Genomic DNA, 16,115 nt, shown 5'->3' with positions numbered 1-16,115 from the left:
CTTACATTTTTTCTTATCAAAACAAGGCTTCATCAATGCCTCCACAGTGGTCTTCTGAATACAATCAAACACAATTTGATCAGTTTTCTTTTTTTTAAATACCTATAAAAAAATAAGTTACATCTGTAGTAATTCTGTGTGGTTTAAGCAGGGAAATAACAGTAAATGTTGCCAAATCATCAAAAATAACTAAAAGGTCAACAACACATAAATACTATGAATAAAAACCTACAATAATAGTATATTAATATTCTTTAAAAGTATTCAAATTATGCTTCATGCCACTGAATCGCATTGACTTAAATTCAATTGTAGCATGCAGCAAATACTATGATCCCAAACACACACACACATCCTACTCTCTCTTTCACTCACATCTAATATGTTGACAACTGCGAGCAAAGGATATCTTAAAGCCTATAGAAAGATCCTTATTGACATGACCAACATTGAGGGAAAAGTAGTGTTTGTGAATAGTCGGAGGGAGATTGCCACATTGCCATTGCCACATAGCCACATTCCATTTCAATGCTTACCTGGTGTACCTTTCTGGGGTATACAAATCAAACAATGAGGCCACTGTTTCTGGAATTACATTATCATTACCCTCTTTTCATGGTCTTATAAATCATTTCCCTGTTCTGTACATCATAACCAAATAAAAAAGATAAATGGTGCCTTTTTTGTACATAAAACGTGCACATTGTAAATTCAATATAATCTAAGGGACTTCAAAAATTCTAAGTAATACAGTATATATTTAACGATGGATATGGATGGCTAATATGTTACTTGGCAGATAAAACATTTCATTGGATGATATTTTTTGCTTTAATTCAATGCTTGTCAATGTATTCGAACACGGGTCAAATTTGACCTGAACACCAAAGGTGTTAACACTTTTTGAACACAATAGGAGGGTTAATGTTTAAAGATTCCAATAAATACCACCATGTGCCATATGTGTTTCTTTATAGATTATTTTGCTAAATAACTAAAATGACATGTGATGCCATACATTTTTACAAATAGCCCATAACACTAATATCACATCAAGGCTTTCATGTGCTTCATTAGAGCCCCACCCTTTTAGTTCAATTGGTCCACCATTCCAGCCTAACCATTCTGCATGATTTTTTCTTCAGCTATTGATTTATTTAGTAAAAAGTAGTTAGTTGAATGTACAACTTCAGATTGCACTGTCAAAACTTGATGTGAATGTTTATAGACTGAAATGCAGATCAGGTCCAACTGCAGAACACAGCTTCCAATAAAGTAATTTTCGTGAACTTCCCGTAGCCTACATCCTCCGGTTCGGCTGGTGGCAGCAAAGCGCTCTTAAGCACAGCTGTTCAGACGGTCACGAAGAAATTGGGAATCGACATTGTTTCTCAGATTTACAGAAGTTTACTTGCACACTGTTACTGTAACCAAGTTAACGTTAGGCTGTGCTGAGTGTGTAGGTATCAGTACTTGTCATGCCCACTGCAGACGCAGTACCATATAACTAAAAGTCATGTGATTATGGACTTACTCATATGACACTTCAACGTCATGTTTTAAATCAGTGGCAGGCTGGCTGGCTGGCATAAAATAACATATTTAAAATGGCAAGGCAAATGTTTGGATTCATTGCCTTGCTCTGTCTCTACGCTGTGACACAGGGACTTCCAAGCAGACATATGCAGGTAGGTGGTTCTCTACGATCCTTTTCTTAATCGAAGTCAGTTAATCTTGTGTTTTTGTTTGCCACTGCTGTTGTTGAACATCGTTGGAGCATATTAATGGAAGACATGGGGGCATGTCTTTTGTGTGGTACACAAATTTGACATCTACTAAACCCCAGAACTGGATTCATAAATCACCTCAGCCAAATTGTGTCTACAAGGCCATGTTTAACATGTTCTAACAAATGATAATTTCCCCTTTTTTTGCCTGCTTCCTGCTCAATCCCAGACCAAGCACCATGAACCCAACAAGGATCAACCTCAGTTTAAAGAAAAGTATTTCACTCAAATACTGGACCACTTCAACTTTAACAGCATGGGCAATGGCACCTACGACCAGAGATACCTCATAACAGGTGAAATGTCCTACAAATAACAAACACATTATCATATCAATTCCGATTACAAGTGGATGCCCACTTTTGACTAGACGTGTCTACATAGATCAGTACTGGAAACGAGGCTACGGACCCATCTTTTTCTACACTGGCAACGAGGGAGACATCTGGGAGTTTGCCCTGAACTCTGGCTTCATCACTGAGCTCGCTGCTGACCAGAAGGCCCTGGTCATATTTGCTGAGCACGTAAGAATAAACCTCCATATTGTCACATGTCAATGTTTGTGACCACTACTGGGAGAAGCTCCTGCTCGTGGCACAGAATACCAATGAATCAGGAAGTCACTACCATAATACAACCAGCAGTTATACCATGCCTCATAAACATTTTAGACTAACGCTGCATCTTTGACCGTGTAGAGGTACTATGGGAAGTCTCTCCCGTTTGGCCAAGACTCCTTCAACATCCCAGAGGTGGGCTTGCTGACGGTGGAGCAGGCTCTCGCCGACTTCGCTGTGATGATCACGGAGCTGAAGCCTCAGCTAGGAGCCTCAGAATGCCCCGTCATTGTCTTTGGTGGCAGGTAACAGCTGTCATATGAAACCACACTGCACATAATGTCAGTTGATCTTTCACTGTTTGGAAATGTAACAAAGAAAAGCACTGGACGGCTTAAATTTCCACTTTCCTTTTTGAATTAACCCAGGCTCCAGACGAATTCAAAGCGTTCCTCTGCCGTTTGATAAAATCATAATTATTTGGGCCAAATTCAATTAGAAGGGGAAAAGCTTTCCTACAGGCATCCAATTAATTACACAATTATTCCCTATCTTTGTTATTCCAGTCAAGCTGTGATAAGGCTTTTTCTATCAAACCAAGGTTGTCTCCTGTCTATCCTACAGCTATGGGGGAATGCTGTCTGTGTACATGAGACTGAGGTATCCAAACATTGTGGCCGGTGCTTTGGCCGCCAGTGCCCCCATACTGTCCACCGCAGGAATGGGCGACTCCAGACAGTTTTTCCAGGATGTTACACACGTATGTTCACAATGACAAATGCATGTGATGTTTTTTGAATCAGAATCGTATTTAGTCACATGATGGTTATACTTGAAAAATGACATTGTATACACAAGTTGAAGTGTTCTGTTTTGACATTGGGTCATTGTTCTTGTTTAGGATTTTGAGAGTTATGCACCCGAGTGCCGGGATGCCGTTAGAGGGGCCTTCCAAAAACTGCAGGATTTATCTGAAGTGGAAGGTAAATTCAGTAAGCATTGATGAAATCCATATTTTGAGCATTGTAATAAATCTCTTTGTTTTGGACGCCCTGTTTGTCCTTCTCCAGATTATAGCCGAATCCAGGCTGCCTTTTCACTGTGCAAACCTCCATCTTCCCAGAAGGACATCCACCAGCTGAACGGCCTTCTGAGGAATGCATTCACCCTCATGGCCATGCTGGACTACCCCTACAGCACCCACTTCATGGGGAACATGCCTGCCAACCCTGTCAAAGTACTGCTTCTCTGCTCCGCTCTCCTCAGTTTAGAAAGTAGTTCGATCCTAGATCTTATCGATTTGAGGAAAAACGGAATGGATGGATCATGTGTGTTTGCAGGTGGGCTGTGATATCATGCTGAGCGGAGCTGATTTACTGCAAGCCCTCAGAGACACTGCAGGTACTTACCGAATTCTTAGGTTCCTAACAAGGTAGCTGACCGGGTTATTTTCAGGTGCATGTTATGCCAGCATACACCAGAGGGCGCTCTTTCAAAATACATAAACAACTCCCAAGGGAAAGAGTCCACGCTCACGGTGGATTTGATGCCCGCTATGGCAACCAGTCACACATTTCCACATGAAGTATCATGCTGCAAGCTGCTGTAACAGTGTAAACAGCCTGCTATTGGTGTCAATTCCCCCCCCCAGGCATCGTGTATAACTCTACAGGGATTCTGAAGTGCTTTGACCTCTACAGCCTGTATGTGGAGTGTGCTGATCCAACCGGCTGTGGCCTGGGCTTCAACAGCCTGGCCTGGGACTACCAGGTGCAGAAAACAACTTCCCTACACTTGTTTTCTCTCACTGTCCAGTACTGTAGCTATGGTCAGGTCAGGAAGCGTGGTGTTTGTTGTGACGTAAGAGGGACACGACCGACTCTTTTATCCCCCATCAGGCCTGCACCGAGATTGAGCTGTGCTTCGAGAGCAACAACGTGACTGACATGTTCCCACCCATGCCCTTCACGGAGGCGCACAGGGAGCAGTACTGCTCCAAGCGCTGGGGGGTTATTCCTCGCCCCGGCTGGCTCAAGACCCAGTTCTGGGGGAGCGGTAAGCTTAGGACCCGGGCGTCTGATTATCTGTCCATCCACTTAGTTCCGGAGGGATTGTGTTCTCACCGTCTGATAAGGCTTGCCACCATAGCCCATTCTCATAGTATCGGTAGTGACGGCTTTACGGGACGTCCTCGAGTCTGATTCGCTCGTCTCGTCCCCTTGCAGCCCTGTCCTCGGCCAGCAACATCATCTTCTCCAACGGTGACCTCGATCCCTGGGCCAACGGAGGAGTAAGATCAACACGCAGCCTGAGCTAATACGGCCTCAGAGAAGCATGGCGGCCCGTGATTGTGTTTGTGCGCACGTTTGTATTTACATGCACGTTCTGTGTCCTAGGTGAGGAAGTCCTTGAGCTCATCGCTGGTAGCCATCAACATATCCGAGGGAGCTCACCATCTAGACCTGAGGTAAAGGCACTCGATTCATGCAGTATAGACACAGCTAGGTGTTTGTAGTGTGACACTATGATGACACCACAGTGACAATTCTATGTTGTTACTGTTTTAACAGAAGTTCCAATGACGCTGACCCTCTGTCAGTGATTACCGCTAGGAAGACAGAGGCAGATACCATCTCTCAGTGGGTGAAGATGGAGAGACGTAGATCAAAGTGAAACCCCATCTTGAATTTTAATGATCATCACAACAGTTGTGAAATGTTGTTCAATAAAGTATTTTATTAATCTCCACATTTTTACAAAATTAAAGCAGATCTGTTTCCAGACATTTCTTGTAAACATGACATTGACAATACATAATGTATTTTCATGATTGGATGTTTGTAGACTTAGAACCAAACATTGGTTCCATTAGCCAAAGCCCTTGGTTTAACAACTGCATGACCTTGACAAAAATCACGGTATAGTTTTATTCTTTAAGACTTTTAATGATGCTGCTCTGATAAGTTGTAAATATAAAGGCTTATTGATCTGGACCTCGGAAATTGAGGTCCAGATCAACTCAAGGGTAAAATGTTCCCATCAAATGATTTAATTCTACTGTCACCAAAACCATAAGGTGCTCCACAAATTCATTTTTAATTGTTAACTTACTTTATACCATAGTTAGAGAGCTACACAACTGCAGATTAATCGTTTTATAATACATGGCTTTGAGAAATGGCTTGATTTTAATTGAAAATTGATTCCGTCTAATAATAATCAGCATTTCTTTGGTTTAGGAGCCATGCTGAACATCATGTGAACTTTGAATTGGAGATCAGTGGTTACAATTCAAATTAAACAGCAGAATAAGAAGAAAAAAAAGCCCTTATGACACTATACTGGGTATTCTACATATACTGGGAAAGGAAAACCCAATGATTGCTCTGAGGTGCTGCTTAAAAATATAAATCTTGTCACATTATCTCATTGTGGATATATAAATGCACAAGTTTGAACAATAAATCACACCGACCAATACAAATGTCAATAACAAAACGTCAATGTACGAATGACATGTCAAAGAAAATTGTGACGGACAGTCGACAAACAGGAGTCCGACAGTAACAATTCCTAATGTTGCCTAGGGCAACACTGAAGGCACGTGTGACATCATCTACAGGGAGGTCTCACCTTCAAACTCAAAAAAGTGAACACATTCAGCACAAAGAGGATGGCAAGTATTCATTCTTAAAGACAACAATAACAACCACATCTGGGAGGAATAAACATCTGAACATTCAGCTAAATACAGGAATGACTGTGAAGTCAGAGCTGCAACAGATTTAACTAGTGCTACAGCTACTCCCGTTTCTGGGGCAAAATTATCAATATATAATATATCCCACCAAACACTACAAATCAACTCCAATTATATTAATTTAAATGTAATCGCTAATATCTATCTGTATAGGTGAACACAACTATCCTTATAACTCTGATACACCACGACAAACTAAATAACATTCAATAAAAATCTCTAGCAGCTGGTCAGTCAAATTGAACATCAAGGAAAATTAGATATCGTGTTCCTGCAATCACCGTACACAAAACGCTTCACAGTATGTAAATTAATCTGTCCACAACGGGCAGAAAAGAAGTGATTTTCAATCTCCACATACTATTCTGAGTAGGAAGACACCAGGGGACACAAGAAGTTTGAGCACACGGGCATCATTTTCTGTCCCCGGGTGCCCAGGGTGGATTTGGACGTCACTTCTTTGGGTGCCAGTTAGCGCCTCCACCTCCTCGCCGTCTGCTGTTTCACATAAAGACACAGCTTGGATTTAAGGCGCTCTGAGGCTCAGCTCATTGGCTGCTGGAGAAATGTGGAGTAATTAACCCAGCTGGGCCGAGGACACAGCCAGGTCGGTACACATTCTTTCTCACACTCTCCACAGTAAACAGTTTGTCGTTATCAGAAGTGGCAGGTCCGTCCTCAGACAGTAGACAAATTCAATAAATAGCGAGGCTGGGCCTCAATCATTTCTCCATGGCTATTGTTACAATCAGTTGAAATCAAAACAATGAATTCCGGCTTTAGGTAGAGGCATTTTTTTGTTGCTGACGACGAGTTGGTAGAAGCATAAGTAACTTGTTCTTCAGTCACTGAGTTGTAGAAAAGAAATAAAGAGATATCTTGGTGTTAGCCAAGCCCTGAGCTGTGTGTGTGTCCATTGTTGCCTTCTGGGTGCTACTCAGCTGCAGCCCATATAGGCAGGGGGTGGGCCTCTGTGTTGAACACGTATTGGTCCAGGCTGAGGAGGTTCGGGTCGTCTGAGAACAGCAGGTAGAAGTACTTGAGGGTCTCCCCTAGGAAGAAGCTCTCCATCTTGTCCCGGGGACTGGTGTAGTCTGGGTCGCGGACGTTGTTGATGGACGTGTAGCCACCCGTGGACACCTGGAGACACACAGAGCACAGTGAGGATTTGATCTCGCTCCATTTGAAAGGAAAACCCTTTGAAACGCTGTGAGTCCCGCTGTGAGATGTGTACCTTGGTGTACTTGTTGAAGCTCTGCAGAATCTCCCATCCCCAGTCCCTGTACTTCTTGTCCTTCGTGAACCTGTACAGGTAGAACAGGCTTTCCACCGTCTCGGGGCGAAGGAGATTGTGTCTGTCGGCAAGCTGAGAAGACAATCACACAGAGACATCAAACAACCATGTAAGTATCAGATTCCCCTAGCAGTGATGGATGATGTATTTACTGGAGGTTGTGACAGAGTTTCCACTGTGTTTCCACAGTCCCCTACCCACCTTCACGTCCACATCCCGGATGCTGCCTTGGTGCATGTTGAAGTGGACGATCTCTGGGCTCAGGCCTGTCTCCATCTGGGCGTACATCTGGTAGCAGGTCTCCATCAGCTGCTTGGCTAGCTCCATGTGGTCCGCAGGCAGGCCGTGGTGGGCCCCCAGGGCCAGGGTCCCAGGCAGGAAGCACACCAGGTGGTCCTAACACGCACACACACAGAAGAGGTACCACTTCACTAAATGGAGAAGTGTTACTAACCACTACAGAAACAATAGCTCAATGAGGTATGGAGGCAAGCCTAAATATACATACATTTGTTTTGTTTTCTTCTAGAAATGCGAGTCAGGTGGGTCACATCTGACTTTGTGCACTGACCATTTTGGGGCTGAACTGTCCATGAGACAGCTCTCCTACAAACGTAAGGCCCTTAGGAGAGGACTTCTGCAGCAAGTTCTTCTTCACGCCCTCCATAGCCTGCAGGTAGTCCTCCAGCAGTCTGACAAGTACACACACACACACACACACACACATCAGGCCTCAGTAGGTCCAACAACATCTCAAATCTAAACACTAGACCGAGTCCCAAAGGGAACAGTACATGCATGTTCATCTGTGACTAATGAGGTCTGAATTACTGCAGGTGTTGTCACACAGAATCTAGCGTCACGGCCAGACTGAGCCAGGACAACGTGGAAACACCATATCAAGTGTTCAAACACGACGAACAGAGAGCACCCCCACCCCCCCCCACCCCTCTCCCCCAAGCAGTGCATAGCTCCACTCCGAAAGCACTGCAGTCCAATGAATGTTTCATGAGGGGGATCTCCGGGGACCTCACTGTGCACGCGGTTAAACAAATATCACCAGACACGAGGCATGAATATTTCAGCCTTGCGACAGTCCCGATACTCGGTGGTCTGTTAACGCCACACGGCTCGGAAGAGCCGAGCAGGAAACGAGTGGAGGAGGCACCGTGAGAGCGCCACATAAGCACTGCCGCGGCCGTCAGGCCAGGGTAGAGCTCAGAGCAGATCAAACCTTCGAGCTGTCAGTTATGACAGGCTCTGAAGACTCCTCTGCCTGGCTCTGGCACTTAGCAGCAAGTCTGGACAGTTAAGGGGGGGCTACCCCAAGCATAATCCTGACAGGGAGAATGAGCGTCAAAGCCGCATCTGCGACAGCTCCAGACAGGAAGGACGGGAGTCTACTTAGGAGAGAAGAGGAGAGAAGAGAGGAAACCAGACTGACTCTGGCTCCTTCTTGCCTCCCTGGATCCACTGCTTGAGCAGGTACTCGTAGTAGCTGTCGGCGCGCGCGCCCAGCGTGAACACGCCCTGGTGGGTGAACTGGCCGCTGTTGGTGTTGATGAACATGGGCACCAGGCCGTCCTGCTTGCCCTCCAGCTTGTGCACCTGCTTCATGACCTCGCTCACGGCAGCCTGGAGGAGACCCAAGGGAATGCAGTCAGAACAGACTCTCGCTACAATTCGATTCTTTTCAAAACCCCCTCCCAAATGAAACCTCTCAACGCCTGTAAAATAAACGGAGTCACATCTCATCCGCACAGTGCAGCACCCCTGTTTGTGATGTTCCTGTTGTACACCTGCCTGACCAGGTTCCGGGGTTTGTGTGTGTTTGTGTGTGGGCTGGAGGAGTGTTGCCGGGGCTCACCTGGTAGCGGTCGTCCTCGGTGAGGCGGCTCAGCTCTCTGAACTCCAGCTGGATGCTGGTGACCTCGGCCACCGTGCTGTCGGACGTCCACCGAGGCGGGTGGGCCGTGCCCTTCCCGATGTTCACGTCCGAGTAGGGGATCTTCGACGGCGTGCTGAAGGCCGGCATCAACCTCGAACCGATATCTTTCTGCCGGGGGGGGGGGACAGAAGCGACTCGTGAGGACGCCCGCGTGAGTTTGTTTTCCTGTACTCGACCTACTCTGTCTGGTAAAAAAAAACTGCTTTTGATGAATGAACCCATACGAGCGGCAGGCAGCAGGCCATGAAAGAGGCTTGGAGAGGCAGAAGGAGAGGGGGCGGGAGCACCCCGAGGCCCTGTCTTCCCCAGCCAACTGTGAGGGTGCGCGGGGGGACTCACAGCCTTGTCCAGGAACACAGCCTCCCCTGTCAGATGGTACGTGCTCAGCAGGCCACCCAGGATGCGGATGGTGCTCTCAAACAGGTTCACGTCCACGTTCTTGTTGAAGGACAGCTCTGTGCTCACCCAGGTCTTGGCCTCCTCAAACTCTGCTCAGGAAAAAGAGCCCAAGGCATCGTTTAAAGTCAACCTGCTCCATCTGCGATGCAGGGGGGGGTACCGAATGAAGACGAGGGAGTTTGTTTACCTTCTTTCAGTCCAAGGATCCACATGGTGTCCAGGGCGTCAATCAGCGTCAAGCCCAGGCCAAACCATTCTCCGTAGGACTTGGAGATGGGCCTCAGCTCATCGTGGCCCCAGGCAAATTCTTTGTAACCCTTCCAGGCATGTCTGAAAGCCTCTTTTACGGCCTCCAGCCTACTGGCTGATGACACACATAATCAAAGCCAAGATCATGAATTACGAGTCTACAGAATGAGCACGCGAAGGAGCTTGCTATATTTCAACTGAGCTGTGAAAGTGCCCTCAATGAAGTAGCGGTATGACTCATGCGGGAAACTACATCCTCGTCACGGATCGTTGGTCATACAGTAAGAGCTGGGAGCTAGCACTGACCTGTCTCTTGAGATAAACGGTCCTCTTCATCAGCGGGGGAGTCACCCCTATTCTCTGCGACTTTTCCTGGGTCCTCAGCATCTGCCACAGCCCCCCGCCAACTAAACACACAAGATGTAACCAGGTTAGAGGACCATACCGACTGGTGTTCGGTTTCGTGACGTCTCGTTACTCTGTGCCGAGGAGAGAAAAGTCTTACTTCTCCCCCTTTTCTTCTCCCTTCTCCCCCTTTTCTTCTCCCTTCTCCCCCTTTCCTTCTCCCTTCTCCACCTTTCCTTCTCCTTTCACAACATCAGGTCCTCGGTGCTCCTCTGCCTGCGTGTCGGAGCCATTCCCCTTCTTCTGCAGCCGGTGCTGCAGGACTGGTGGCCCACGCTTGCGAGCGAGTCTTTTCTGCTTCTGAGGAAAGAGACGACAACGTGAAACCAAGGTGACACCACATTCCCTGTTTTTGGGCAGTCCACTGACTTTGATGGAGTGATGTGTGACCACTGTTTAGGGGAACGTTCCGGACCAACCTCTGAGGACGTCTCGAGCTGGGGAGGTCTCTCCTGTTTCCCTGGCTCTGCTAGAACCTTCGGAACGAGAGGCTTCAGCCCAAGGTCTCCTTCCTTGTCTTCTACTTTCTCCACATCTCCAACATTAAGGCCTTAGCAGACGAGGGAGAGGGGTGAGTCTCAACCAATACACAATCACCACTCGTTCATCATGACGTTGAGGTTCGGCTGGTCTTACCTTGGAGCTGGTCCGTGACAGCAGGGTAAGTGGACAGCCAACAGACTAGCAGCAGAACCAAGGCAAACAGGATGAGACTGCGCTGCAACCGGGACAGCTGCTTCCATTTCTGAGCAGTTAGAAGAGACACTTTCACTTTTCAGAGACAATTAAACGAAAGAGATGGACTGCAAGTAATCAGTGCCCTCGAATCCAACACTTTCTTACCCTCCAGCATGATTGCCTTCGCCACTGCTTGCTGTTGTTATAATTGACGCTTCCTGATGCTTCAGTGAGGGTTAAAGATACAAAGTCCTTCCGAGATGGTGGATGCATGTCTCCAGCTCACCCCAAAACGAAGTCATAGACACGGTGCTGAACGGGAAAGAGGGAAATTGCATTGCAAACGAACGATTAGTGAGATACTGGTCCCTGATTATTTTTTACTACAAGAAAATGAACTGCAGAAATGTGTATTTATGAAAAGTGTAAAACCAATGTTATTTGGACGCATGCAATAAGTATGCTGGTGAAAAATGTTAGCTACAATAAATAACCGCTGAACCTCGCATGTTCGTAAATGTAAAACGTGTATTTCACATTGATGTTAAGCTTTCTAACATTTTGTAGGCTGTCTCGTAGCATAACAGTATTCTCGTTACATTACAAGTCCTTTCATGGCGCAACAGCTGATACAATGTGAAACATTGTGATCATGATCACAATGCGAAAACATATCAAACAAAACTTAAATACGATCTGCTTTGGAAAACACAAAAAATTGTTAGATCTATATCCAAAAACAATATTGACTCTTACCTTTGTATGATAGCCTACAACGTATCGTCTGTTTTCGGACTTCCTGATTCAATAGCGTACGCGTTGGAGCGAGGCTAGACCAATCCACAAGCGACTAAAGACCGAGGCATTACGTGAGGCCTGGTAACGTAGCCTACTCTAATAAAAAAATAACTGGTACCAGTCCCCAGGCAGAAATGTTACTTTAAACGACAAAAAAATAGCACGGGATATTTCGATGCATGTGATGGTAGACCAATTATGAAAAGATATGTGACTTCGTGCTCAGTGTCACACTGTAGTCTACACCAGGAACAAGGAACAACATTTATCAACAGTGTCACTGATACACTATAGTGGTCTATGGCAATCCGTTTTAACATGTAGCCTAATCGTCAAAACATACTGGTAACTATTTTTAGATACTAGTACCTATTTATTTGTTACTAATAAGCTTATATTCGAATAGTTTTATATTCTATTTCGGGTTTACTAATAATTTGATGCAAGTACTTATTACTTAGCCTATAATTGGGTGTGCTGGCTCTCACATATCTCACATCTTATTTATTATTATAGACTCTGCACACTGCTGCACTCTATTTTTAAGATATTGACTCCGTTCAAATATAAATGTATTGTAGGCTTAACAGCTGTTTACAGCTGTAAAACACATATTTTATACGCTTTTCATGCTGTAAAATCAATAGAGGTATATTGAATTGCATATATATTTTTTTAATTTTTAAAGCCTTCATCAGTTTCTATGAAACTGAGTTACTTTCATATTCGACATTCGTCTCACATTCGGAAGACGCTACTTTGCAGCGTCGCGTTAGGGACCGGGTGAAAACTACCCATACAATTTTGAAAAATTATTACTTTTATAATATCTTTAAATATTAAACCTCAAACTGACATCAGAGTATTCTAACAATGTCTGGTATACTTCCACAGACTTTACTTTTTCAATTACGTTTCAAACAAAATCATAGAAAATCGCTAATCTCTGAAAATATCTTAATCCTCACTAATTTAATAACTTTTTCAAACTTGTGTCAAAAAATCTTAAATACACACCAGATTATTCTAATAATGTCTGGCCTACTTCCACACCCTTTGATTTTTCAATTCCGTTTTTGAAAAAAATGATAGAAAATCGCTAATCTCTGAAAATAGCATAAAATCCTCGCTAATGTCAATAACTTTTTCAAATGTGTCAAAGTAGGCAACCCATTATTAGAATACAATAATCTGTTGTATATTTGAGATTTATTGACACAAGTATGAAAAAGGTATTAAGATTAGCAAGAATTTCATGCTATTTTCAGAGATAAGCGATTTTCTTTCTTTTTTGTCATGTGACCTATAATCATCAAATTACTTTTAGGGTGCCTACGCTTACATGTTGCACAGCCTTTAGTTTCTTCATTTTCACCTCACCCTATTTTCAGTGAATTTCTGAAAGTTTGAAACTTCAATAACTTTTTTGTCATATGACTTATAATCTTCAAATTAATTTGAATGTTCACTGACTATGCTTACATGTTGCACACCCTTTGCTTTCTTCATTTTCACTTCACACAAATTTAGATGAATTTTTGAATGTTTGAAACTTCAATAGCTTTTTTGTCATGTGACCTATAATCCTCAAATTACTTTGAGGGTGTTCGCTGACTATGCTTACATGTTGCACGGCCTTTAGTTTCTTCATTTCCACCTCACACAAATTTAGATGAATTATTGAAAATTTTAAAATTCAATATCTTTTTTTGTCATGTGACCTATAATCCTCAAATTACTTTTAGGGTGTTCACTGCCTACGCTGACATTTTGCACAGCCTTTAGTTTCTTCATTTTCACCTCACCCTATTTTCAGTGAATTTCTGAAAGTTTGAAACTTTAATAGCTTTTTTGTCATGTGACCTATAATCCTCAAATTACTTTGAGGTTGTTCACTGACTATGCTTACATGTTGCACACCCTTTGCTCTCTTCATTTTTATCTCACATAATTTTAGATGAATTTTTGAAAGTTTGAAACTTCAATAGATTTTTTGTCATGTGACCTATAATCCTCAAATTACTTTTAGGGTGTTCACTGACTATGCTTACATGTTGCACGGCCTTTAGTTTCTTCATTTCCACCTCACACAAATGTAGATGAATTTTTGAAAGTTTGAAACTTCAATAGCTTTTTTGTCATGTGACCTATAATCCTCAAATTACTTTTAGGGTGTTCACTGCCTATGCTTACATGTTGCACGGCCTTCAGTTTCTTCATTTTCACCTCACACTATTTCAGTGAATTTCTGAAAGTTTGAAACTTTAATAGCTTTTTTGTCATGTGACCTATAATCCTCAAATTACTTTGAGGTTGTTCACTGACTATGCTTACATGTTGCACACCCTTTGCTTTATTCATTTTTATCTCACATAATTTTAGATGAATTTTTGAAAGTTTGAAACTTCAATAGCTTTTTTGTCATGTGACCTATAATCCTCAAATTACTTTGAGGGTGTTCACTGACTATGCTTACATGTTGCACGGCCTTTAGTTTCTTCATTTCCACCTCACACAAATTTAGATGAATTTTTGAAAGTTTGAAACTTCAATAGCTTTTTTGTCATGTGACCTATAATCCTCAAATTACTTTGAGGGTGTTCACTGACTATGCTTACATGTTGCACGGCCTTTAGTTTCTTCATTTCCACCTCACACAAATTTAGATGAATTTTTGAAAGTTTGAAACTTCAATAGCTTTTTTGTCATGTGACCTATAATCCTCAAATTACTTTTAGGGTGTTCACTGCCTACGCTGACATCTGGCACAGCCTTTAGTTTCTTCATTTTCACCTCACCCTATTTTCAGTGAATTTCTGAAAGTTTGAAACTTCAATAGCTTTTTTGTCATGTGACCTATAATCCTCAAATTACTTTGAGGTTGTTCACTGACTATGCTTACATGTTGCACACCCTTTGTTTTCTTCATTTTTATCTCACATAATTTTAGATGAATTTTTGAAAGTTTGAAACTTCAATTTGAGTGTTTACTGAGTTTGCTTACATGTTGCACAGCCGTTAGTTTCTTCATTTGTATGTCACACAATTTTAGATGAATTTTTGAAAGTTTGAAACTTCAATAGCTTTTTGTCATGTGACTTATAATCCTCAAATTACTTTGAGTCTTCATTGACTAAAGGTGAATACTGATGTATAGATGAAACTTGTTATACATAATTATCACAGTAACATACACCACCAGCATCGCTGTATTGATTTATAAATGGCCAGACTTTAATATATAGGGGGGGGTCCACTTTCCTCGGGCCTCCAGGGAAATCCTTTCCCCCTGTGTTCTCAGTGTAAAAGAATGATTTATAGATGAAACTTGTTGTACATAATGATCACAGTAACAAACATCACCATCATCACTGTAATTCTTTATAAATGGCCAGACTGTAACATACAGGGGGGAACCACTTTCATCAGGCCTCCAGGGAAATCTGTTCCCCCTGTGTTCTCAGTGTAAAAGATTGATGTATAGATGAAACTTGTTATGGTCTCAGCCTGCATGATACACACACTTCTCCAGTGGGCCACCTTCTGTTAAAATGAAAAGGTACCTTTAAAAACAGCACACTTTAAATATGTTTTCAACATTTATTTGCCACAATTAATGGCAGAAGCTCTAGAGACATTGCTGTGGGAGAATGGTGGAGTCGTGTTGGGGGCCGTGGTAGCTCATTGGTTAAGTGTGTGTACATTTATGTCAAATACAACTGCATAGAATACAAATAAAGATTTCCTGAAAAGACACAATAGGATACACAAATGTGATAAATATATTTAATAACAATGTAAATGTGATGTGTGATGTCTGTCAAAATGGTCACGAGAGCTATTTACATCATTTTCTTTGAGAATAGCTAAACTGTACATTTCTGTTTAATACATATTGTTCCTGGTCATGTCAGACTTGTGGTTGTTCTAAGCAGTATCTTTGCCCGCTTAAAAATAAAACACTTGTTTAAACCCATAATGAAGAGGGATTTCAAATTGATGTGTAATATGGAGGGAATGGTGTGATTTTTTGTTGTTGGTGGTGGGAACAAGTTTATATATGAAAGGCAAAAGGGAGACATTTTGTTGTTACAGGTGAACAGTTGGAAATTATTATTTTTGTGTTTGGATGTTTGATTGAATGTAATCAAACATTCCCCACCAGTCTACACTGATCTGTCCCAAATAAAGCTGTAAATGTCTGCTACATTATGAGACTTGAACCCAGCTTTATGTAAGT

The 16,115-nt window shown here is 42.9% G+C and overlaps 2 protein-coding genes across 2 annotated transcripts; one reads left to right on the top strand and one right to left on the bottom strand.

Moving 5' to 3' along the window:
* Positions 1 to 1,372: 1,372 nt before the first annotated feature.
* dpp7 (dipeptidyl-peptidase 7) lies at positions 1,373 to 5,110 on the top strand. Its single transcript, XM_062454220.1, has 13 exons — positions 1,373 to 1,688; positions 1,957 to 2,083; positions 2,172 to 2,311; positions 2,486 to 2,649; positions 2,969 to 3,104; positions 3,246 to 3,327; positions 3,415 to 3,581; positions 3,685 to 3,745; positions 3,996 to 4,114; positions 4,243 to 4,399; positions 4,570 to 4,634; positions 4,741 to 4,811; positions 4,915 to 5,110. The coding sequence occupies exons 1-13, from the start codon at positions 1,608 to 1,610 to the stop codon at positions 5,015 to 5,017; spliced, it is 1,473 nt and encodes a 490-aa protein (XP_062310204.1). The 5' UTR covers positions 1,373 to 1,607; the 3' UTR covers positions 5,018 to 5,110.
* man1b1b (mannosidase, alpha, class 1B, member 1b) lies at positions 5,059 to 12,156 on the bottom strand. Its single transcript, XM_062454219.1, has 15 exons — positions 11,834 to 12,156; positions 11,243 to 11,389; positions 11,036 to 11,144; positions 10,819 to 10,949; positions 10,571 to 10,699; positions 10,500 to 10,528; positions 10,301 to 10,401; positions 9,933 to 10,109; positions 9,686 to 9,834; positions 9,266 to 9,454; positions 8,843 to 9,033; positions 7,970 to 8,090; positions 7,600 to 7,794; positions 7,339 to 7,470; positions 5,059 to 7,244 (listed from the first exon to the last, which is right to left on the bottom strand). The coding sequence occupies exons 2-15, from the start codon at positions 11,348 to 11,350 to the stop codon at positions 7,038 to 7,040; spliced, it is 1,968 nt and encodes a 655-aa protein (XP_062310203.1). The 5' UTR covers positions 11,351 to 11,389; positions 11,834 to 12,156; the 3' UTR covers positions 5,059 to 7,037.
* Positions 12,157 to 16,115: the final 3,959 nt, after the last annotated feature.

This window comes from Osmerus eperlanus, chromosome 28 (genome assembly GCF_963692335.1).
Source record: "Osmerus eperlanus chromosome 28, fOsmEpe2.1, whole genome shotgun sequence".
In the NCBI taxonomy this organism is placed as follows: Eukaryota; Metazoa; Chordata; class Actinopteri; order Osmeriformes; family Osmeridae; genus Osmerus; species Osmerus eperlanus.
This window is presented reverse-complemented; position numbering and strand designations above follow the sequence as displayed.